The sequence below is a fragment of the Equus asinus genome, chromosome 17, assembly GCF_041296235.1.
Source record: "Equus asinus isolate D_3611 breed Donkey chromosome 17, EquAss-T2T_v2, whole genome shotgun sequence".
Lineage (NCBI taxonomy): Eukaryota > Metazoa > Chordata > Mammalia > Perissodactyla > Equidae > Equus > Equus asinus.
Genome location: NC_091806.1, coordinates 14953344 through 14979956, shown reverse-complemented (window position 1 = coordinate 14979956; position 26613 = coordinate 14953344). Strand labels below are relative to the sequence as shown.

The 26613-nt window shown below is 35.0% G+C and overlaps 1 protein-coding gene and 1 pseudogene across 1 annotated transcript; both read right to left on the bottom strand.

Annotated features, from left to right (window-relative positions):
• Nucleotides 1-2230: 2230 nt before the first annotated feature.
• Nucleotides 2231-3176, bottom strand: LOC106844076 (olfactory receptor 5G3-like). The gene is given in 2 exon segments (XM_014861400.2): nucleotides 2231-2914; nucleotides 2916-3176. Coding segments are annotated over 2 exon segments (945 nt in total).
• Nucleotides 3177-11504: 8328 nt separating this feature from the next.
• Nucleotides 11505-12495, bottom strand: LOC139040896 (olfactory receptor 5G29-like; annotated as a pseudogene).
• Between the last annotated feature and the right edge of the window lie 14118 nt (nucleotides 12496-26613).

The following is a 26613-nucleotide window of genomic DNA, read 5'->3' as shown; positions in this document are numbered from 1 at the left end:
TGAGAAGACACAAAGGACACTCTTTCCACTAAAGCAATCAACAAAAGCCCTAGAGAGAGGGATTCCAGTTTGATAAGAAGCTCAGAGGTATGCGATGCTGTTATTATGAATCTAGGCTCCCTAGAGTCAATGGGGATTATAAGATTCCAGAATACTTCAATCCAGAAGTTGGTTCCACCACCAAATGTATAAAGGATGCAGCGAAGGTAGTCACATTGTCTTTCTATTTAATTCAGCAGTCTGGCCCTCTGGAAACCAGGTCGATCCCAGAAAATGGCTATAGACCACAACAAGTTCAATCACCACAAGTGTTAGCCCCAATAACAGTGCTTTCCTATACATGGGATCATTTATAATGTGTCTCTAGTACATTGTATAAATCAGTTATTTGGGGAATACAGTTAACATTTATGTGAGATGAACAACAATAGCAATTTACAATTTTGCCTCAAAGCAACGTTAACATTCCTGCCTTCCTTCATGATACAGACTGGAGATACCTAGCCGCCTAAGCATCCCTCAAAACATTATACTGACCCCCTACAATAATAACATCATATTTATACAAGAGGTGCCACAAGCAGTTGGTAGAACTTTGGAAGTCCTTGGTAAAATACATGTGCTCCAGCAGGTGTAAGATAAACCATATTAAGATTCTGGAATTTGACACTTTGGGAAAGTTTTTACAGATACAGTGGTTAGAAGCATGCTGGAACACCCCATCAAAAGTAAAATTCATGAAGAAAGAAGCACAGTAACAGTGCCCTGGTAGGCTTCTTTGGGTTTTGGAGGCAACATATTCCACAGCTACGAATATGTTTTCAACCCAAATACCAAAATGGCACAGAAGGCTGCCAGCTTTAAGTGAGATGCAGAACAGGAAAGGGCTATTCAGAAGATCCCAGTTGCATTATAAACTGTCCTGCCACTTGGCCACATGATATAACAGATTCTATGATGAAAGTTGTAGTAGTGGGAAAGGAAACAGTGTGGAGCTTATTACAAGCCTTAGTGAGAGAATAACATAGGTCCTGGGGTTCAGGTGCAAATCCTTGCCATTTTCAGCAAAGAATCCTATGGCTTTTGAGAAACAGCTCTGGGTCTGTTTCTGGGCCTTGATAATGAAGAAACGCTTGAACAAAGGATGTCATGTGATTATGCATCCTGACCTCCTATAATAGGCTAGGTCTTATATTTCTGTAGTCTAGATTTCTAACAGACGTTTGTAGGTCAACTGCCATATAAATTTGTCACTTTAGTAAAAACTACAAAATTATTTTATGGAAATGGAGCAACTCAATTTATCAGCAAGAAATAATGAGTGTACATAGACAAATAAGAACTTCACCATCATTGAAAATTATCAATGGTTCATCTACATTGAAAGACATTGCACTGGCATTTTAATTTCATTTTATTTACTTGACCAATAATGATGTTGAACATTTTATCCATACGTTCTGGCAATCTGCATTCCCATATCACTGAATATGATGTTCATTTGTCCATTTATATACTGTTTTTCTTTTTCTTTTCTTCTTTTTTTGCTGAGAAAGCCTTGCACTGAGCTAACATCTGTTGCCAATCTTCTTCTTTTTGCTTGAGGAAGATTTACCTTGAGCTAAGATCTGTGCCAATCTTCTTCTATTTTGTATGTGGCTTGTCACAACTGCATTTGTGATGAGTGATGTATGTCCATGACCAGGATCTGAACCCATGAACCCAGGCTGCCGAAGCAGAGTGTGCCAAACTTAACCACTAGGCCACGGGGCCAGACCTTACTGTTTTTCTTTTTGACTGTGAATTTTGAACTGTTCTTTGAATATTAGAAATATTATTGCATTGTTGGGCACATGTGCACAAATATTTCCTCTCTTTTTATTAATGCTTTGTAATATTTTTATGGTGCTTTGATATTTCTATTACAACTTTTAGTTTTCATGTTTGGATTAAATAGTATTCACACACCAATGGTTGTATGTATATCATCCAAGTTTTCTACTATTATATTTTCACATTTGTATTCTCAATAGATCTCAATATTATTTTGAAATACAATCACATCACAGAGAACACGACTAAGGCAGAAAAATATTTGACAACTATTATATTTTTAAAAAGCTGCGAATTAGCACAGCCAGGATTCACATACAACTTCTGATTTCCAGCATAGTGTTCTTTTTGCTATATATTCTGCAACAACATCTATTGTGCAACAGAGAGTTCTATGTTACTTAGCTATTAGAGAATTTTTCCTTTCAAACTTCCTCCTGAATGCATCTTTTACTTCCTTGTTTCTCAAGCTGTAGATGAGGGGGTTCAACATTGGAATTACCACAGTATAAAATAGAGATATCACTTTATTGATATTTAGGGAGGAATCTGAGCCAGGCCGAACATAGATAAAGAAAAGAGTCCCATATAGGATGGAGACAACTGCCAGGTGAGAAGAACAAGTGGAGAAAGCTTTCCGCCTCCCATCAGCTGTCCGGATCTTCAAGATGGCCGCTAGGATGCAAATGTAGGAGACGATGATGATCAGGCCACTGAGTACTCCTATAGCTCCAGCCAAGATGAAAAGCAGTAACTTATTGATCCGGGTGTCTGCACATGCGAGGGAAAGAAGTGGTGAAATGTCACAGAAAAAGTGATTGATAATATTTGGACCACAGAAGGGTAAGCAAAAAGTGAAAATTGTATGAGTCATTGTGCTTATAAGACCTGTGGCATAAGGTCCTACCACCAGCTGCACACAGACCCTATGGGACATAATGAGTGTATACAACAAAGGCTTACAGATGGCCATATACCGATCATATGCCATGGAAGCCAGGAGGGAACATTCCGTTGCAATAAAGAGAGCAAAGAACCACATCTGTGCAGCACAAGCCATGAAAGAGATGCTTTTTTTTTCCCGCAAAGTTATCACACAGCATCTTGGGGGCAATGGAAGAGGAGGAGCACATATCTACAAAGGAGAGGTGGCTAAGGAAAAAGTACGTAGGAGAATGGAGTTTGGGATCAAACCATATGAGAGCGATCATCCCCAAATTTCCCCCCAGTGTGACAAGATCGACACTGAGAATCGTGACAAAGAGAACAATCTGCTGAGGGAGATGATCTGTGAGTCCCAAGAAAAGAAATTCAGTCACTGCTGTCTGATTCTTATCTTCCATTGGTCTGTAGTAATCTGTTACAAGAAAGAAAAGTAATTTTTATCATAAAAATTCAATAATTAGCAGTTACAAATGATATTTTAGGCTAATAACATATATTTTAAACAGGTCTATAACAATTACAGAAATATTGTTGAACTGGAGGATGATATTCTTAAATATTAGGCCTGGAAGTTCTACAAAGATCTTGTGTAAACTTCGGCAATTCACGCTTGATCTCTTTGGATGTGGTTCTCTTCCCTATAAATAGAAGAGCCCAAATATACTAGCTATAACTCCTACAAGATATAAAATGATATTTGAAATGTGAAATATGAGAATTACTCTCCATGTGTCATCTTACTGTATGATGGGATAAGAAAATACCACTTAGGAATGCCCTTACTGGGAATACCATATAAACCAATGAGATATTCAGATCTCAATATTAGACATTGAGGAAAGACCGAGATGAGTCCCTATTCTTATTGAATGATCAGTACCATTCTACTATTAAGGCATAATTTATAAATGTGTTTATCAGTCTGTTTCCTACTCCTACTGACAATGGAATGTGGTAAGGATTATGTACACAATTGACAAACATGTTAATCATTCTGAAGATTAGTAGAAACAAGTTATAGCTGTTCATATTCATAAAGAACTGCCCTGAAAAATAGTCAAAGATTTAACCTATGACAGATGTGCAGACATAAGGGCACCAAGAACCAAGAATACAAAATGACAGTTGAGAGCAAAAAGTGGGGGTAGAAATTACACCCAACCTTATAATTTCGAGAGAAATATGGCCCCAGAAGGAATGGACAGGCCCTGCCTTTGAGATCAGTAATCCGGCAAGTGTTGGACAGCAAATTGCCACAGAAATTAGATAGAAATTTAAGCATCTGTTGCACCAAAATAATGTAGAATTATTTTATGTGATTTCTGCTATTTTGTATGAACTTATTTTAAGGGGCTTATCCTAAAATCTGTCAGGCAATATCAATTATAGCAATAATATATGTAAAATATCAAATGTATATTACCTTATGCTGAGAACACCCTCAAGACAATATTTCTTGCTGACTCATTAGTCAGCAAAGAAATAATCAAGCTGTTTAAAATTCCTAGGAAAAGATCATTATATAGGAGAATTTAGAGGAAAAAGAATCTAGCTTTAAATAATATTTGTTAACATTTTAATTTAGTCCTCTCTAAATAAAATAAAAGCAATGCACTACTCTTGAATTATACAATAAGTATATGTGGCATTTGATATATAATATAAAATAGTGACTTCATATTAAATTCATGATATTTTATCATTATTATGATTATTTGCTTAATGCTATGTGTAGTTATTTTTCAGCAGTCACGAAAAAGTTCTAGGCTTATTAGGAGCATTATCCATTGCATGAATCTTTTTATTTATGCCCATCCAAATATGTCAATATAGGTGTGTGGATGTAGGAGGTTATAAAGTTTGCTACCAGTTTTGGTGCAGCCATTCAGCCTGCTTGCCTGCCTTTCTTCTTTCCTTCCTTCCTCCTTCCTTCCTTCCTTCCTTCTTTCTTTCTTTTCGTATTTGAATATAAGTCATTTTGAGTCTTCTATAAAACAATGAGGCGCATCTCTATACCTCTTTCATATGTAACACTCTGTGACCTTAGAGTTGCTCATGGACATTGCAGTATCTCTATATTATAAAGAATTAAACAGGAACTTCAATTCAGAAAAAGTCACATGAACCAGTTGTTTAGTCTCATAAGGATGTGGACAAAATGCCAAAGTCTGTTCTCTTTAGAGAACCTTGGGAGGGGAGGTTATATTCCTAAAGTTGAAACACATGCTGATGTTTCTCCACCATACTTCAAAAGCTTCATATTATCCAAAATGCAAAGTACTCACTTCTTTAAGGATATTCCTTATGTAGCTCCTTTAACTGCTTCAAAGGAAATGGGCAATTTCTAGAGGGAGGCTTAGAACATTCAACTCCCTTCATGGTGGTAACCTTTCCAAGGGGCATGACTTTCTACATTCTTGATGAAAAGGACAAATCTCCTATCTCGAAGACCTTGGGTGTACAGAGATGCTCTTTGACCAGCACATTGATTCATCTACTGCACAGAATAAGGGACATTTTATTGAGAGTTTTCAATAATTTAGAGCCAGGTCTCCAAAGAACTAAAATCTCAAGAGTTTATACCAGAAGGGACAAAATTAGCATGATTTTGGTGGCAATTGGACAAAGTATTATTTCCTAATTGTGTCCTTTCTCAAAGAGAAGATTCCTAGGGAAATAATGTGGCTTCCCCACCCCCCCCCATTTGGATCTTCTTTTGCCAAAAGACAGCCATTTTTTCTATCAGTAGGGAGTGAGGCTTGAGCAACCAGCACCAGCTGGGATGAGGTAATTTGCTGCCTGGATTCTGGAGCCACGTTGATTGGGTGTAAATCCAAATTCCATAGGTTTCTTGCTGTGTCATTTTTACCAAGTTTTTAAATCTCTCTGTGCCTCCTTTTCTTCATCTCTAAAATAAAGATAAATGATTTCTAGTTCACAGAGATGTTGGAAGGAGTCAATGAAGTAATACATTTAAAGTACTTCTAAGAGTGTACAGCATAGAATCAGTGCTCATGAATGTCATTTAGTATTATCAGAAGTCTATAGCATAGTTGGGGAGACAATACCTAGACACAAAAATAAAACAGCAGCTGGAAGGAGTATGTGCTTATCTCTAGGCAAAAATGAAAAAGTGGCCACTGCACTCCAAAGGAAGGACAGATCACTGTAAGCTGGGGTAGATGAGAAAACGTTCAGGGAATGAACTGGACTGGAAAGACAAGTAAAATTTAGATAAAGTGAAGTTGAGAGGAAAGGCTTTCTAGGCAGTCATAAGGAGAAGCGCTAAGTGCTAAGAGAAGCAGGGAAGCAGGAACTGAAATGGGGAAGTTGTCTGAGGTGGAGAAAGGGGTGGGGATAGCATAGAGTCTAATGACAGGTTGAACTATCTCAATAACCACCTTCTATGAGAACCTTATTGTTTATCCCAAGAAGAGCTGATATCTCATTCTATGAACCCCCATAACATTGCTTTGGTAGCTCATTAGCATTTCAAAGTATCTATCTCAGAACGTTGTTAATAATTTGCGTTGTGCGATTTTTTTGTTGAATTAGTGGAAAACAAACCATTAAAATCTATAATTAATAATGGTTTATATTTAGTAATGTAAATTATATTATATATTTTTGATTAATGATGTCAGAGAAAAAGTGCTTCTACCTGTAATTCTTCCTAAAACCTATTAACGCAATAAGAAAAACAACAAAAACAAATTAAAAAAAGAAAATGACATCCATTAAACCTAAAAAGGAAAAAGTCATATGGAAAATAGTAGAAGAAAAGTAAGCTATTAACAGAGAAAATCCTCTTTACATTTTTAAAAATAAAAATACCCACTCTGTGGAATAGCTGTGTTAAAAACATATACCACAATTATATCAGATGATGGGAATTCAGCTGACTGAACCCAGGAAAGTAAATGATATGAGAATTGTGTATCACTTGAAACAAAACAAAAAAGGAGTATAGACACTACTTAAAACAATCATGGAAGATGTTTGAGAAAAATTTTTTAAAAATTAAAAATAAACTACAACTTCAAAAGGTTTAAAGAGAAATTGATTAATAAGGCAGAAAGGAAGATATAACAAAAAAATAATTCTTATCTCTGAAGAGGAGAGATGTAATATGTAAAAAACTTTCTAAAACATAAGGTCTGTATTTGTGAAATAAAAGTACATAATATGTCTCAAGGGAAAAATATAAAATAAATGACTTATAGTTTATTCTAGTAAAGTGCCTGGACTTCATTTTTTTCTTAATTTAAGAGGAAAAAACTCATGCTCTTCTCAAAATTCTCCACAATATCAATCCACACTATATCCCTTAAGGTGAATACTTTTACAGATGAACCAAGATTGGAAAGCTGTGGGTATTATAGGAAAAGGTGATATGACAATAGTAATATAATAAATAGTGATACTTATACTGCTACTAATGATATAGTAATAGTAATAGTAATTCCTGTATAGTAATAGTAATTTCCTGGGTTATATAATATAATCAATAAAACTTGAAATGAAAGAAGAGGGAGTTTTATAGACACTCTTAGCCTACCAATCACCTCATCCCGGTGTAGGGAGTGATTAAATACAGTTTAAATGTGATAAATACAGTACTTGATATGTAAGTATATTCTAAGACATAGAAAATTGACCACTAGGAGTATTAGGGATAGTAATATAATCTATTAAAATCATTCTATGGAAGGAAAATAGGAAAAAATACAAATGTATTCATACTAACAACTTTCATACTGATATGATTTTAAGGTAATAATTCAAGAAGTAGAAGTTTATTATGTACAATGGTAAAGGTTAACACCAAAAGATAAAAATAAATCATACAATTGTCAAATCATCAGGAGAGGGGCCAGCCCGTGGTCAAGTGGTTAAGTCTGTGCACTCCACATCTGCAGGTCCGGGATTCACAAGTTCTGATCCTGGGTGCGGACCTAGTGCTACTCATCAAGGCATGCTTAGGCGGTGTCCCACATAGAAGAACCAGAAGGACCTACAACTAGGTTATACAACTGTGTACTGGGGGACTTTGGGAAGAAGAAGAAAAAAAATAAATATTGGCAACAGATGTTAGCTCAGGGCCAACCTTAAAAATAAAAAATAAAAACAACTACTAAATTAACAATGAAATCATCAAGAGAAATATATATATTTTACTCAAGCCACAAAACATGAAAAACGTCATACCATACAGTAAAATAATTTTAAAACAAGTATTAAAAGCAGAAAGCTTTAAAAATGAAATGGCACAGCTAAGACAAAATTTATTTATGGTCTTGGTTTGTGGTGATTTTAATTGTCAATGTCTTCCTCACTTCTCTGCTCAGTAACCATTTTTTGGGCCTGAAATCTAAATTTTGAAAGGTAGCTAAGAGGTAGCTTCTAATGAGGTAATATATGGATTTATAATATCTGATCTCAATATTCCCAATACTTTATTTGAATCAAGTTTGTAAATTGTCCTGATTTAAACACAGTCATTCAAAAGGAGACAATGGTAACATTCATTGGGCAAGAGGAGTGCATGATGCAATTGTGTCTCCCACTACTACCTAGCAAGAAGTAAGTTTGAAAATCAGCTCTTGGCTAGATGTCAGCACTAGGGAACGTGTGCGGCTGTTTCCATTTATTACACTGACTGATAGAGCAGACCCTGAGCTTCACTCTTATCATTTCAATGTACATCAGCCCAGCCTTCTACTACCAGCACCTGCATCTCTTCACTTGAAGATTCATCTTCCTGCTGCACTTCTGCCTGCCCAGCATGGAAAAGTGTCAGAAAATAGGACTTCTTAGGTGCAGCTCTCTACCAAAGAGTGGCTTATGGACACATTCCCCGGCTCTCCTAGCACTCAAGTGGAATTACTCCAATGCATGGGTTTTTTACACTGACACTTAGACATCTCTAACAGGGTTAGCCCTTAGTTGTGCCCTGCAGCAATCTGCTCATGAACACGTTAAATAAATAAAGCAGTAATTCAAGAAATAATAATTTTTTTGCTATATATATTTCTAAAGCTAACCACTAGAAAAGAGAAAAACATGAGGCCAGCCTGGTGGCATAGTGGTTAAGTTCATCTGTTCTGCTTCAGTGTACTGAAGTTCATGGGTTTGGATCTGGGCACAGACCTACACAGCACTCATCAAGCCATGCATTAGCAGTCTCCCACATACAAAATAGAAGAATATTGGCACAGATGTTAGCTCAGGGACAGTCTTCCTCAACAAAAAAAAAATTAAAAAATTAAATAAATTTTAAAACAAGGAAAAAAATAAAAAAGAAAAACAGATTAGAAAGTTTCCAGATTGTAAGAAAGAATACACGTCTATACACCACAAATCCCAAATTAAAAATAGGAAACTCATACTAGAGAGTATTTTTTCCCATTCACTCTCTCACTTCTTAACTCCTAAACTAGTGCTTCCTTTGCCTCCCAAATAAGCTGTTTGCACTTGAAGCCTTATCTCAGGGTTTGCTTCTGTGAAACCCCAAGTTAAGAAAGCTGGTATTAGAAGTGGTCCTTTGGAAGAAGATTTTTGGGATGAGATTCTGGAATCAAACACTACTTGACAGATGACAGACAAGAGCCCATTGCTGCAGGAGCCCTTAACACATTACACTGACCCCTTATATTGATAACATCATACTGCTAGAGCAGGTTCCCTTATCAGTTGCTAGAACATTGGAGGCCTTGGTAAGACTCATATGCTCTAGCAGGTGGAAGATAAACTCTATTAATATTCAGGAATTTGACACTTTGGGAAGGTTTTCACAGATCGAGTGGTTAGAAGCATGCTGGAACACCACCTTCAAAGTAAAATTCATGAAGAAAGAGCCACAGTGTTCTGGTAGGCTTCTTTGGTTTTTGGAGGCAACATATTACACAGCCGAGAATATTCCCAATATACCAATCAGCACAGAAGGCAGCCAGCCTTAAGTGGAATACAGAACAAGAAAGGGCTCTTCAGCATGTCCCAGTTTCAGAAGAAGCAGTCCTGCCACTTAGGTGACATGATACAACAGACTCTATGAGGAAAGTCATATTAGTAAGAGAAGAAGCAGAATGGAACTAATTACACCCCTCAGTGAGAGAATTACACAGGTCCTGGGCTTCAGTACCAAATCCTTGCAAATTTTATGGCTTTTGAGAAACAGCTCCTGGTCTAATTCTGAGCCCTGGTAAAGAGGGAACACTTGTACAAGATACATCACGTGATTATACATCCAGGCCTGCTATAATAAGCTGAGTCCTGTCAGATCCTCCAATAAATAAAGTCAGATGGGAACAGCAGCAATCTGTCATAAGATGAAAATGGTACATATGGTCCCAGCCCAAGTAGGACCAGAGGGCACAAATAAGCTACAATTCAAATATGTATGAATAAAACCTCATCTTTCCTACCTCCAAAACAACTCCCACTGAAGTAATCAATGCCAACAGATAGTTGTGTATCCTTTACAGTCCTCCCTATGTTCATCTACACCTGCATATATATGTACATTTTATTCATCATTTAGGTTCTCCCTTTTTCTTAATGCTTAGTGCTGTGCACTAATCTTCAAGTACTTTACTTTTACCTAACAGTGACCATGTACAATAGCTCTTTCCAGGTCAGCCCAGGGTTACTTGATTAAGTCTTTTCATTTGCTGAACATTTCAGCGAAAAAAAATGCACTTTTCTTATAATGGTAGACATCCAAGTTATTTATTTTAGTTTTCTTCACCACTACACATAATACTGAAGTATATGTAATCCTGTGCATTGGCATGTATATTTATGTAGTCTAGATTTCTAAAGGTTTATATGTCAAATGCCATATAAATGTATCATTTTAATAAAAAATACCAGATTATATTGTGAAAAGAGAGCAATTCATATGATTGATACTATCAACAAGAGATAATAAGTGTATGTATCCAAAAGGGAATCTCGCCATCATTGAAAACTATCAATGTTTCATCTGCATTGAAAGACACTGAATTGACTTTTTAATTTTGTTTCATTTACTTTACCAATAATGATGTTGAACATTTTTCTCTACATTTTTGACAATTTGAATTTTGAATCTGTGAACTGTCAGTTTATTTGTCCATTATCTATTGATTTTATTTTTCATTGTGAATTTTGGGCTGATCTTTAAATATTAGAAATGTTATCCCATTGTTTGGCACACATGCACAAATATCTTCCTCACATTATGGTTTGTCTTTTTTTTTTTTTTAAGATTTTATTATTTCCTTTTTCTCCCCAAAGCCCCCCGGTACATAGCTGTATATTCTTCGTTGTGGGTTCTTCTAGTTGTGGCATGTGGGGTGCTGCCTCAGCGTGGTCTGATGAGCAGTGCCATGTCCGCGCCCAGGATTCGAACCAACGAAACACTGGGCCGCCTGCAGCGGATCGCGCGAACCTAACCACTTGGCAAGGGGGCCAGCCCCCTGGTTTGCCTTTTAATATAGTTAAGGTGCTTGGGTCTTTCCATTATAATTTTTATTTTCATGGCTGGATTTAACAGTGTTCACACACTCATGATTTTACAAATATTCACCTGAGATTGCTTCTAATAAATTTTTATATTTGCATTCTCAATGCATTTCAATATTATTTTGAAGACACATCATGTCACAGAGATCAAGACTAAGGCAGAAAAATATCTAAGAACTATTTCATTTTTCAAATAACCTGTGAACTGGCAGAGCAAGGTCTCAACATTCTGATTTGCAGTTCATTGTTCTTTTCACTATACATTCTGCACCAACATCTATGGTGCAATGCAAATAGAGTTCTATTTTCCTACTAGTTAGATAATTTTTCATTTCAAACTTCCTCCTGGATACATCTTTTACTTCCTTACTCCTCAAACTATAGGTGAAGGGATTCAACATTGGAATTACCACGGTATAAAATAGAGATATGACTTTACTGGAATATAGGGAGAAACCTGAGCTAGGCTGAACATGGATGAAGAAAAGAGACCTAAATAGGATGGAGATGACTGCCAGGCAAGAAGAACAAGTAGAGAAAGCTTTCTTCCTCCCATCAGCTGTCAGGATCTTTATAGGAAACAATGATGGTCAGACCATGGAGTACCGCTCCAGCCAAGGTGAAAAGCACTAACTTATGGATCCAGGTGTCTGCACATGCAAGAGAAGGTAGTGGTGAAATGTCACCGAAGAAGTGATTGATAGTATTTTGACCACAGAAGGATAAGAAAAAAGTGAGAATTGTATGAGTCATTGTCCTTATCAGAGTCGTAGCATAAGGTCATACTACCAGCTGCACACAGACCCACTGGGCCATAATGAAAGTATACAAGAGCTTAAATATGGCCGTATACTGATCATATGCCATGGAAGACAAGAGGAAACATTCAGTTACAATAAAGAGACCAGAGAACCACATCTGTGCAGCACAACCATGAAAGAGATGCCTTTTTTTCTCCACAAAGATATCACAGAACATCTTGGGCGCAATGGAAGAGGAGGAAGAAATATCTACAAAGGAGAGGTGGCTCAAGAAAAGGTATGTAGGCGTGTGAAGTCTGGGATCAATCCGAACGAAAGTGATCATCCCCATGTTACTCCCCAATGTGACAAGATAGGCAAGGAGAAGCATGACAAAGAGGACAATCTGCTGAGGGAGATGATCTGTGAGGCTCAAGAAAGGAAATTCAGTCACTGCTGTCTGATTCTTCTCTTTTATTGGTCGGTTTTAATATGTTACAAGAAAGAAAAAGAATATTTATCATTTAAAAAATCAATCATTAGCAATTACAAATAATATTTTAAGCTAATAACAGATTATTTTACAAAGGTCTATAACAAACAAGTATTGGAATGTTGTTGATCTGCAAGACAATATTCCTAGAAATTAGGTCTGGGAATTGTACAGATCCTGTATAAACTTAGGCAATTCACCCTTGTTCTCTTTGGGTTAAGTACTCTTCCATAAAACAAGGAGTCCAACTATAATATCTAGAACACTCACAAGTTATAAAATTGTATTTGAAATGAGAATTACTCTCCATGTTTCATCTTATTGTATGACGGGATAATAAAATCCACTTAGGAATATCCATGCTGGCAATACTATACCAAAAAAAAAAAAAAAAATGAGATATTTGAGTACTAATGATAGACATCTGGGAAAGACTGAGAGAAGAGTCCTTGTTCTCATTGAAAGATCAGTACCATTGTAATATTATTAAGACACAATTCATATATGTGTTTATCAGTCTACTCCCTACTCCCACTTATCATAGAATGTGGAAACAATCTCTGAAATTGAAAAAGAAGTTATTCATTCTAAAGATTAATGAAATAAATGATAGCTGTTTATGTTCATAAAGAGCTGCCCTGAGAAACAAAGACTTAACATTTGGCAGATGTGAAGAGAGAAGAGGCACCAAGAACCAAGGATATAAAATTTCAGATTGTTGAGCAAAGGATGGTTGTAGAAATTTCTCCCAACCACATAAATCGATAAAGGGATATGCTGCCATGGAATGAACAGAGAGGTGCTGCCGTTGTGATCAAGTGATCTGGTAAGTGTTGAACAGCAAATTGCCATGGAAAATTAAGCATCTATTGCACAAAATAATGTAGAATTATTTTATGTGATTTCCTCTATTTTATATAAACTTATTTTAAAACACTTATACTGAAATTTCTCAGGCAATAGCAATTCCAATAGTACTATATGTAAAACATCAAGTGCAGAGTATTTTATGTTGTGAACACCCTCAAGAAAATATTACTTTCTGACTCAACAGCCAAGGTAAAAAGAATCAAGCTGTTTAAAATTCCTAGTAGAGATCATTATAGAATAATTTATATGAAAAAATGTGGTTTTAAACAATATTTATTTTCATTTCAATTAATGTCCTGTTTAAGTAAAATGAAAGTAATGTACTATTCTTGATTATACAATAACTAGTAGGTGAAGCTTACTTACTTACAATATGATATAGTGACTGTATTAAATATATGATCATTTAATCTTTATCACGATTATTTGCTTAATACTATGTGGAGTATATTTTCATGTGTCACAAAGAGAATTATAGGCTTCTTAGGAGCATTCTCCATTGCATGAATGATTCTGGTTTATCCTCATACAAATATATTGATATAAGTGTGTAGGGGTACCTCTTTTTTATTCATTTGAATATGTCATCGTGAGTGTTGTATAAAATGAAGATGATAATCACTACATCCTTTTCATATCTAGTATTCTCTGACCTTGGAATTCCTCATTGGTTCTGCAGTATCATTATATTATAAAGAAATAAACAGGAAATTCAGTTCAGGAAAAGTCACACGACCCTGTAGCTTAGTCCTATAAGGATGTGAACAAAATGGCAAATTTGCTCTCTTTAGAGAATCTAGGGTGTGGAGATTATATTCTGGAAGTTAACCTCATCCTGATGATTATCCACCATACTTAAAACAATTTGTTATTATCCAAAATGCAATGAACTCACTTCTTTAAGGATATCCTTTATATAACTCCTTCAACTACTTGAAAGGAAATGATCATTTTCTAGAGGGAAGATTAGAACATTCCACTATCTTCATTGTTGTAACCATACCTGAGAGGCAGGACTCTCTAGCAGCTTAGTGAAGACAAATCCCCAATCTGGCTGACCTTAGGAGTAAAGAGATGCTCTTTGACCTTCACTTTGATTCACATTCTGCACAGAATAACTGTCATTTTCTTGAGAGTTTTCAATAATTTAGAGCTAGGTTTGCAAAGAACTAAAACCTCAAGGGTTTACCCTTGAGGAGACAAAATTAACGTGTTCTTCGTGGCTTTTGGACCAAGTATTACCTCCTAATAGTATCTTTTCTCAGAGAGGATTCCTAAGAAAACAATATGGGTTTTTTCCTCCTTTACATTCTCCTTTGCCAAATAGAACCCTCTTTTCTATCAGTGGGGAGTGAGGCATTGAGCATTCAACAGCAGCTGAGATGAAATAGTTTGCTGCATGGCTTCTGGTGGCACATTGCCTGGGTGTAAATCGCAATTCCATAGTTTACTGACTGTGTCACTTTGAGCAAGTTTTTAAATCTCTCTGTGACTCATTCACTTAATCTCTAAAATAAAGATATACAGTTTCTAGTTCACAGAGATGTTGGAAGGAGTCAAGGAAGTAATACATTTCAAATACTTAAAATTGGAGTGTCCAGCATAGAATTAGTTCTCATGAATGTTATTTAGTATTATTAGAGGTGTATAGCATAGTTGGGGAGATAATACCTAGACACAAAAATAAAACAGCAGCTCAAAGGAGCATTTGCTTATGTCTAGGACAAAATGGAAAAAAAAATGGGTCACCGGACTCCAAAGGAAGTACCGATCACTGTAAACTGGAGTAGATTTTCAGAGAAGGGATCATTTTGAAAAGACAGGTACAATTTAGATAAACTGAAGCCAAGAGGAAAGTCATTCCAGGCAGTACTTAGGAGATGAATAGCAGCAGAGAAGCAGGAAAAGGACCCAGGAAGTCATTTGAGATGGAAGGGTCACAGTAAAGAGAAGAAATTGTAGAGTCTGATGACATAAGTTGAACTATCTTCATCACCACCTTCTATGAGAACCTTATCGTTATCCCAAGAAGAGCTGATATCTCATTCTATCAACTCTCATAACATTGCATTGGTAATTCAAAATACCTATCTTATAAGGTTGTCAATAATTGGAGTTGTGAGATTATTTGTTGAATTAGTGGAAAATAATGCACTAAAATCTATCATTCACAATGGCTTATATTTAGCAATTAAGATTACAGTATTTTCTTTTGACTAAATATGTCAGGAGAAAAGCATTGCTCCCTGTTATTCTTCTTAAATTCAATTAAAAACAATAAGAAAATCAAGAAAAACAAAATAAAAAAGAAAGAAAATGACAGATAATTAAACCTAAAAAGGAAAAAGTAATATAGAAATAATAGGAAAAATGTATTTTATTAACAAAAGAAAGTAAAGGATAATCCTTCTTTATTCCATTTAAAAAAATATAAATGTCCATTTTGTGGAATGGCAAAGTTGAAAAATAATAACAAAATTATATCAGGCTATCAGACGAATGCTGAGTGAGCCCAGGAAAGAAAATGATATGAGAATTGTTATCACATCTATCAAAACAGAAAAACAGCCTAGACACTACTTAAAACAACCATGGAAGTCATTTGAAAAAATTTAAAAAGAGAAAATATACAAATAAACTATAACTTCAAAAGATTTATAAAGCAAGTGATTAATAAGACAGAAAGGGAAATGCAACATACAAATAATTGCCATCTCTGAACAGTAGAGATGTAATATGTAAAAAACTTTCTAAAACATAAGAAGACCTGTGTCTATGGAATAAAAGAACACAATTATATCTTAATGAAAAAATAGGAGATAAATAACTCATAGTTTATTCTAGTAAAGTGTCTAGACTTCATGTTATTTTCTTAAATGAAAAGAAAAAACTAAAACTATTCACAAAATCCTCCACAATATCATTCCACACTATACTCATTACGGTGAATACTCTTATAATTGAACTGAGATTGGAAAACCATGGCAATTAAAGGAAATGGTGATATGGCCATAGTAATATAATCAATAGTGATACTAATACTACTAGTAATAATGTAGCAATATAATCAACACAAACTTGAAGTGAAAGAAGAGAGAATTTTACAGATGCTCTTAGCCCACCAATCTTTTCCCCTCAGTGTAGGGAGTTATTAAATACTGCTTAATTGTGGCTTTGAATCCACGTCTACCTGACTATCCTACTCATCTCTCCTTTTTCCACTGTACCATTTTGCCATGAGATAGCAGGTTAATATAAAAGCTGTATTCAGTATTCAACTTTTACATTAAAAATGCAAACTATATATAATATATCATTTTTTAAAAAGTGGGGTTCATTTATGAAAAATACTAAACGAAATGAAAATGAAAGACTTTTATTGCTCATGAATATAGACATGAAAATCTTTAACAAACCATTAGTCAGTCAGATCAAGCAATTAAAAAAATACATCACAACCAAGCAGGTTTCATCCAAGTAATGCAAGTCTTCTTCATTTGAAAAGCAATCAATGTAATTCACCATATTAATGAACCAAATAAGAAAAAAAATATGTCATTATATCAATAGATGAAGAAAAAATTAAAAAAAAATTAGCAGCCCTTCATATTTAACACCCTTATCAATCAAGGAACAGAATGAACTTTCTTAGCCTAATAAAAAATTTATAAATAAGAAACAACTAACATAATAATGGTGAGAGACTAACATTTCCCTTTGTGATCTAGAGTGAGGCAAGCGTATCCTTTTTAACCATTTATTACTCAGTATTGTTCTGGAAGTCTTAGCTAGTGTAATAGAGAAAAAATTAAAAGGCACACAAATTAGCACAAATAAGCCTATCCCTATGTCTAGGCAACACAACTGCCTATGTTAACATCTCAAAGAATATATAAATATCTCTTGGAACTAATAAGTGAGTTAGCAAGCTCATAGGATACATTGTCCACATACAAAATGAATTCCATTCATATACACTAAAATAGAAAAATGAAATATAAATTTAAAAAACACTCAGAACATATTTGCATATAAATTTAATGAAATATTTGCCAGTTCTGTAGGCAGAAACCTACACAACAATGAAGTAAAAGAATTTCTAAGTAAATAGATATACATTGCTCATTGATTAGAAGACTCACTATTGTTAAGGTGTCAGTTTCTCCAATTTGTTGTTTAGATTCAATGCAATCACAGTCAAAAACCTAGCAAGCTTTTTTGAATAAATCCCAACAAGATGATTCACAAATTCATATGAGAAGAAAAAGCAACTATAATAGCCAAAATAACTCTGAAAAAGGAAAACAATTTTGGAGGACACATATTACCCAATTGTAAGGCTTACCATAAAGTTAAAGTAATCAAGACCTTGTGGTATTCGTGGACAGAACGTGTAAACAAAATCAATGGAACAGAATACCAAGTCTATAAAGAGATCCGTAAAAATATATTTAATTGAGTTTTAACAAAAGGGAAAATAATTTAATGGAGAAAAGATAGTGTCTTTAAAAAAAAAATTACTGGAACAACCAGGCGTCCATTTGCAGATAATGAACCTAGACCCATAACTCAGTTTATACAAAAAAGTAGCTGAAAATGTATCATAGATATAAATGTATGTTTTCAAGGTGATTTTAAAGAACCTAGGAAGAGATACTTAAGTCCTTTATGCTAAGGTGGAAAGAATCCACAGAATACATGAGCTTTTTAAGTAAACAAGTATAGCTAGAAAGAATGGGCGAGTGAGGACAAAAGAATGTAAGAAAAGAGAAAAGGAACATAGCAGATCTCATGAAGAAAATTCTGAGATCTGAAGGACACGTAAAAACATTGACTAAATAAAGACTGAGGGAGACTTCTAACACACAAAGAAAAAAACTTTGAAAAACAAACATTAATTGGATTGTAAGAAATAAACTAATCATAAGTAGATCTCCCAGAATCCCTTGGCAGTTTGTACTTTAGAGGCAAAGCAAACTTACAGTTTGCATTAATTTTCAGTACCTACGTTATGAATTTTGGTTATTTTAATACATTCATTACTTTAATCTTTTAATCATTAAATAAGACACCCAAGGAGACATTAATGTACAGAGTAATGAATAATGATAAAGTAAGCTCTCATATAACTCTTATTCAAGACAAAAAATAACATCACAGTCACATGCTATTTCTACCGCAAATGTAATTTCTATCTCATAAGAATAGTTTATATCTTAGTTTCCTCATCTGTGAAATGGAATTGCTGTTAGTATCTATTGCATAGGATTGTTTTAAAGAAAAATAAGCTAAATTCTGCCATGAATCAGTTCATGTAAGACACAGAGTACTTGTTTACAAAATATCTGCTATTGTTACTGGTGCTCAGAGAGCAAAGCAGAAGCAAGCATTAGTTTTGAATGTGAATATAAAAATAGGAAAGCCTATTGGAAATGATACAAGACTAGAGTAAAATTACATAATATTAATTTTCACTGTTAACAAATTATTTTAATGAGCATTTTGTAAACCTAAAATATACGTGAAGGAAAGTTCTAGGGGAGGAACATCAGCAACATGAGGGAATGAACTGTTCTCTTTATCTCTCCTCCTCTGAATTAGAACTAAATGGACATTCATTGACCAGAGAGGATATCCACACAGCTCAATAGGATGCGTGAAAGACCCACAGAGCTACACATCTGAAGGTGGATGGACTAGATCCCCAGGAAGCAGTGGAGATAGGTGTGTGCACTCCTCCCCATCCCTGGCAGCAATGAGCCGGATCACAGAGCCTTATACAGCAATTGGCATGATGCTAAGAGGAGCAGAGACCACCCAGCCAGTGTGTGAATGATATCCCAGTCAATGGCAGCACCCATTGTGCCAAAGCAGGTCCCACCAATGGGAATGCTCCCCACCCACTCCAAGAGGTAGTGGCTTGGCTCCTGAGAAGTAGCCCCACCCACTGGGCACAGCAGACAGTGTGATTGTAAGAGGAAGTGGGGGCAACCTGGTGTGAATGTGAACACTATCCTGGCCTAGGAGACTGCCCATTATGCTAAAGCAGGGCCTACCAGTGAGTATGCTCCCAAGAAAGTGGCCATGGCCTGGCCCCCACAAAGATGCCCTATTCACAAAGCTCTGCCAAACCACCCATAAGCACAGTACAAGCCTGCACCTGCACAATCCACCTGCTGAGCACAGAGACACAGAGGCCCTGCCCCCATAAGAGCGACCTGCTGAAAGGCTGTCACCAGCCTGCACTAATGCAGAGTAGCCACACCAACATAACTTCCAGCAGAAAAGGCAGAATCAGAAACATAGCTCTCGCTTTCCCTCAGCAGTGGGAGGTGGAATCTACAATGTGATACCACCACAAACGCAGTGGCAGAGGTTCAGTTTATCAAACACCATGAAAAAACAAAGTAATACTTTAAAGCAGAAGGAAAATGACAAGTTTCCTGAAGCCAATCCTGAAGTCACAGAAGTTTACAATCTAAATGATAGAGAATTCAAAATAGTTGTCATAAAGAAACTCAGTGAGTTACAAGAAAACACAGAAAGACAGTTAAATGAGCTAAGGAATAAAGTTAATGAGAAGAAGGAGTACTTCACAAAAGACATCGAAACTATTAACAAAAACAGAAATTATGCATATGAAGAACACAATGAGATTAAAAAAATAATCAAGAATCCTTAAAAATAGAACTGACATATGAAGGACAGAATTATTGATTTAGAGGAGAGAAATATAAAAAAATGTTTCATGTGTAGAAGGAAAGAGAATTAAGACTTAAGAAAATAAATTCATTGAGAAATATCTGACTCAATTAAGAAAGGCAACAAAAAGATTATAGGTATTCAAGAGGGGGAAGTGTGGTAGAAAGGAGAAGAGAGCTTGTTCAAAGTAATAATAGCCGAGAACTTCCCAAACCTGGATAAGGAAGTGGACTTAGAAGTACATGAAACCAATAGAACTTGTAATTACATCAGTGCAAAAAGGCTTTATCCAAGGCATTTAATAGTAAGACTGGCAAAAGTCAATGACAAACAAAAAACATTAGGGGCAGTAAGGAAGAAAACAATCTATGAAGGAACTGCTATCAGGCCTTAAGCAGATTTCTCAGCAGAAACCTTACAGCCTAGGAAATAATGGAGTAATATATTCAAAATACTGAAAGACAATACTTTCAGCCAAGAAAATTCTATCCAGCAACTATCTTTCAGATACAATTGAGAAATAAAACTTTTCCAAGATAAATAAAAGCTGAAGTTGTTCATCACTAGTAGACATCCCTTATAAAAATTGACCAAGGAAGCCCATATATCTGAAACAAAAAGGCAAAGGTCTACAAAGCTTTGAGCAAAGAGATAAATAGACAGACAAAATCAGAAAATTGCAGCTCTCTTTCAGAATAGGTTGGCAAAGAATTATAAAAGATAAAATGTAGGGAAGCAACAAAGATAGCTATAAACACTTTAATTTAGTCACAAGCTCACAACACAAAACAGAATATGTGGCAACAATAACTCAGAGGGGGAAGAGGAAAAGGAAGTAATCTGCCTAGGCTAATGCAGATAAGAGACTATCAGAAAATGGACTATCTCTTCTATGAGATCCTTTATACAAACCTCATGGTAGCCACTAAACAAAAATTCAGAGCAGAGCCATAATTCACAAAAAAGAGAAAGCTGAGAAAACTACCATATAAAACCAAGGAACTGAAATGGCAGTCAGAAATATAAGGAAAGAGAAACAATGGAAATATAGAACAACCATAAAATAAGACATAAAATGGCAATATTTAGCCTTCATACATCAATGGTCACTCTAAATGAAAATGGATTGGATTCTCCAATAAAAAGACACAGAGTAGCTGGATGGATTAAAAAAACAAGACCCAACCAGATGCTCCCTCCAGGAAACACATCCCAGATCTAAAGACAAACTTACGTTCAGAGTGAACGAATGGAACAAGTTACTCCATGAAAATGGCAAACAAAAGAAAGGAAGCATTGCTATACTTATATAAGACAAAGGAGACTTCAAGATAAAAATGACGATGAGAGAAAAAGAGAGGCAGTATATAACGATTAAAGGGACATTACACCAAGAGGACATAACACCCCAATGTATATGCACCTAACACAAGAGCACCAAAGTTTGTAAAGTAACAACTACCAGACCTAAAGGGAGAAATTAACATCAAAACAATAATAGTAAGAGACTTCAACACGCCACTTCCACCAATTGATAGATCATCTACACAGAATGTCAACAAAGCAACAGTGGAATTAAATGAAACATTAGATCATGTGGGCTTAATAGATATAGATAGGACATTCCTTCCAAAAACAGCAGAATACACATTCTTCTCAAGTACACATGAAGCATTCTCTAAGATACACTATATTTTGGGGAGCAAGGCAAGCCTCAATAAATGTAAGAAGATTGAAATATCATCATGCAACTTTTACAACCACAATATTATGAAACTAGAAATCAACTAAAAGAAAAAAGCTTGGAAAGCCACATATATGTGGAGACTAAACAACATACTACTGAACAACCATTGGATCAATGAAGAAATCAAAGGAGAAATCAAAAATCACCTGGAGACAAATGAAAATGAAAACATAACATACTAATTCTTATGGTGTGGAGGAAAGAAGTTCCAAGAGGGAAATGTATAGCAATACATGCCCAGCTCAACAAACAAGAAAAATCTCAAATAAGTAATTTTAAACTATACCTAACAGAAGTAGAATAAGAAGAAAAAAAACCCGAAGACAGCAGAAAGAGGGAAACATTAAAAATTAGAGGAGAAATAAATAAAATGGAGACTAAAAGCACAGCAGAAAGGATCAAAGAAAATAAGAGCTGGTTCTTTGAGAAGATAAACAAAATTGAGAAGCCCTTAGGCAGAGTCAATACGAAAGAAAGAGAAAGCTCAAATAAATAGAATTAGAAATGAAAGAGGATAAATTACAATAGATGCAACAGAAATATAGAGGTTGCAAGAGAATCTTATGACAAACTATATGCCAACAAATTGTATAACCTAGAAGAAATGTATAAACAACTCCCAAAAATGAATTGAGGAGAAATAGAGAATCTGAATGGACCAACAACAAGTAAAGGGATTGAAACTGTAATAGAAAACCTCCCCCAAAATTAAAGTCCAGGATTAGATGACTTCTCTGCAGAATTGCATCAAAAATTCAAACAATGTTTAATATCTATCTTTCTCAAACTATTCCGAAAAAGAGAAGAAGATGGAATTTTTCCTAACTCTTTCTATGAGGCCTAAATTACCTTGAAACTAAAAGCAGAAAGGGACAGCACAAAGAAGGAAAATTACAGGCCAATATTGGTGATGAACATACATGCAAAAATTGTCAACCAAATACTGGCAAACCACATACAGCAATACATTGAACAGGATCTTACACCATGATCAAGTAAGATTTATACCAGGGATGCAGGGATGGTTCAACATCTGCAAGTCAATCCATGTGGTACACCGCATTATCAAAATGAGGAATAAAACTCACATGATCATCTCAATAGATGCAGAGAAAGCATTAAACAACATCCATTTATGATAAAAAGTTTGAATAAAATGGGTATAGAATTAAAGTATCTTACATAATAAAGGCCATATATGAGAAACCCACAGCCAACATCAAATAGCGAAAAACTGAAAGCCATCCCTCTGAGAACAGGAACAAAATAAGGGTGCCCACTCTCACCACTCTATTGGACATAGTACTGGAGGTTGCCGCCAGAGCAATTAGGCAATAAAAAGAAGTAACTTGTATCCAAATTGGAAAAGAGGAAGAGAAACTCTAGCTGTTTGCAGGTGACATGATTGTATATATAGGAAACCCTAAAGAATCCACAAGAAAACTATTAGAAATAATCAACAACTACAGCAAAGTTGCAAGATCAACTTATAAAAATCAGTTGCATTTCCAAACACTAATAGTAAACTAGCAGAAAGAAAACTCAAGAATACAATCCTATTTAAAATCTCCACAAAAATCCTAAAATATCTAGGAAATAATTTAACCAAGGAGTTGAAAGACCTATATACTGAAAACTATAAGACATTATTGAAAGAAATAAAAGATGACATAAAGAAATGGAAAGATATTCCATAATCATGGAATAGAAGAATAAATATAGTTAAAATGTCAATATTACGTAAAGCAATCTACAGATTCAATGGAATCTCAATCAGAATCCCAATGATATTCTTCACAGAAATAGAGCAAGAATCCTAAAATTTACATGAAGCAACAGAAGACCCTGAATAGTCAAAGCAATCCTGAGAACAAAGAATAAATGTGGAGGCATCACAATCCCTGACTTCAAAATATACTACAAAGCTATAGTAACCAAAACAGCATATTACTGGCACAAAAACAGACACACAGATCAATAGATTAGAACTGAAAGCTCAGAAATAAAACCACAAATCTATGAACAGCTAATCTTCAACAAAGGAGCCAAGAACATACAATGGCTAAGGGAAAGTCTCTTCAGTAAAGGATGTTGGGAAAATGGTACAGCCACATGCAAAAGGATGAAAATATATCATTATCTTACACGATGTGCAAAAATTAAGTCAAAATGGCTTAAGACTTGAAAGTAAGACCTGAGACCATAAAACTCCTAGAAGAAAGTATGGGTGTACATTCTTCGGCTTTGGTCTTAGCAACATCTTTTCAAATATCATGTCTACTCAGGCACCGGAAACAAAAGAAAAAATAAACAAATGGGAATACATCAGACTAAAAAGGTACTGCAAGGTAAAGGAAACCATGAGCAAAACCAAAAGGCTACCGACCAACTGGGAAAACATATTTGCAAATTATATATCTCAAAAGGAATTAACTTCAAATTTATATTAAAGAACCAACACAACTCAACAGCAAGAAAACAACCAACCTGACCAAAAAATAGGCAGAGGATATGAACAGATATTTTTCCAAAGAAGATATATAGATGGACAATAGGCACATGAAAAGATGTTCAATGTCACTAATTATTAGGGAAATGCAAATCAAAACTACAATGAGACATCACCTTGCACCTGTCAGAATGGCTATAATTAAGAAGACAAAACATAATAAATGCCGGAGAAGATTTGGAGAAAAGGGAATCATCATACACTGCTGGTGGGAATGCAAACTGATGCAGCCACTATGGAAAACAATGGAGATTGCTCAAAAAAAATTAAAAAATAGAAGTAGCATATAATCCAGCTATCCCACTACTGGGTATTTATACAAAGAACTTGAAATAAACAATTCAAAGAGATTTATGCACCCCTATGTTCATTGCAGCATTATTCACAATAGCCACATGTGGAAGCAACCCAAGTGCCCATCAATTGAAGAATGGATAAGGAAGATATGGTGTGTATATATATATATATATATATATACATATATATATATATATATGTATATATATATGCGTGTGTGTGTATACAATGAAATATTGCTCAGTTTAAAAAAAAAAAAGACCGAATTTTCCCATTTTCAACAACTTGGAAGGACCTTCAGGGACCTTAAGAAAAATTAGCCAGACAGAGAAAGACAAAACACTGCCTGATTTCACTCATATGTGGAAGATAAACAAACACATGGATAAAGAGAACAGATTAGTGGTTAGCAGAGGGGAAAGGAGTGGAGGAGGGTTGGACAATAGGGATAAAGGGGCACATATGTATGGTGATGGATAAAAATTAGACTATTGGTTGTGTGCACAATGCAGTATATGCAGAAACTTAAAAATAATAGTGTACCTATGAAATGACACAATGTTCTAAGCCATTATGACCACAATAAAATAATTGGAAAACAATAAAATTCTATGTATCTATAATTTTCCAGAAATTCACCTTAAATGAAAATACATTAAAGAACACACATTCTTCCCCAGAGAACATGATAAAAACACTATGTGAGAATGGATGGAGATCATTTCTTAAGGACCGGATCTAGAGGTTTTCCCCAGATTTTAGCAAAGAGAAAAAGAAACTAAAATTGCATAAGTAGCAGATCTCAGACATCAAGGATTTTTAACCAATGAGATTCTAACAACATGCTGCAGAGTTACCTTTTTTGCAAGGCATTTATAATCCAGTTGTAGAGTTGCCCTTGTAATTTCAATCTAAAAGGATACTAACTAGTGAATTGATTACTTGGAGATGTATAATAATTAATTTGAACTAAATAAGCAATGTCTTGGGAGAAAACAAATACAATTTTAGGATAAAATCCTTACCTAAAATTTTACTTACTATTTGGAAAAGAAAGTACTCTTCATGCTTTCAAGTGTTTTTCTGCAGGGTGACTTCTCATCATTTATTTGATTTATTGGTATGACAAGTGACAGTAGTTAGTAAAAGGGTATGAATTTTATAGTTTTTATGTATAAATTGGGGGAAATTAGAAAGGGAAACTCATCAGTAGCACTCACTATGCTGAGAAAAAATTCAAGTCATAAACTTGAAAGGAAATAATTTAAATGGCTAAACTTTAACTACTAGGTTAAGAAAATGTATAAATTAGTCAATAATTTTAAAATAGGCTACACTCTAAATTCTGTAGTCTAAGAATTTTTGGACTAAAAGAGCGCTAAGTTCAAGGAGGATCTGGTTGTCCATTAAGGGAGTAGACATATTCTAGAAAAGTAAGATCAAAGTCACATAAGAATCCTGCTATTTTATTGGACAACTGCAGATAGAAAAAAGGATACACTAATAGAATTTGAGGCAGAAGGTCAGTAAGACATTGGCCAAGAAGAGCATAATTTTAATTCTGAAAAAGAAATCATGATAGAAATGGTTCTTAGAGATAATTGAGGCTAGCTCTCTCATTCTACAGCTAAAAGAGTTATGAAACTAGAGTATACAGGGTCACAAATTTAAGAAGCAGCAGTGTTAGGGCATGCACCCAAATATTTTTCCTCCTATTTTTCTTACATGGCGAATAGCTGAGGATGCAATATCACTACTCATGTTTGAGAGAATGAGAAATACATTGCTTCCTACAGAAATCTGGGAGCTGTGCATTTGTTACTTTCTAGCACTGGCATAATTATGTCAGAATCCTGAATTGATTTGGTTTGTGGTTTTCATACACTTTAACCTTACTTACAGCTTTATATTTCCATTCACAAATTTTCAGTTTAAATTTGAGTGCTTAAAATGGAACAATGATTGAGAAGAT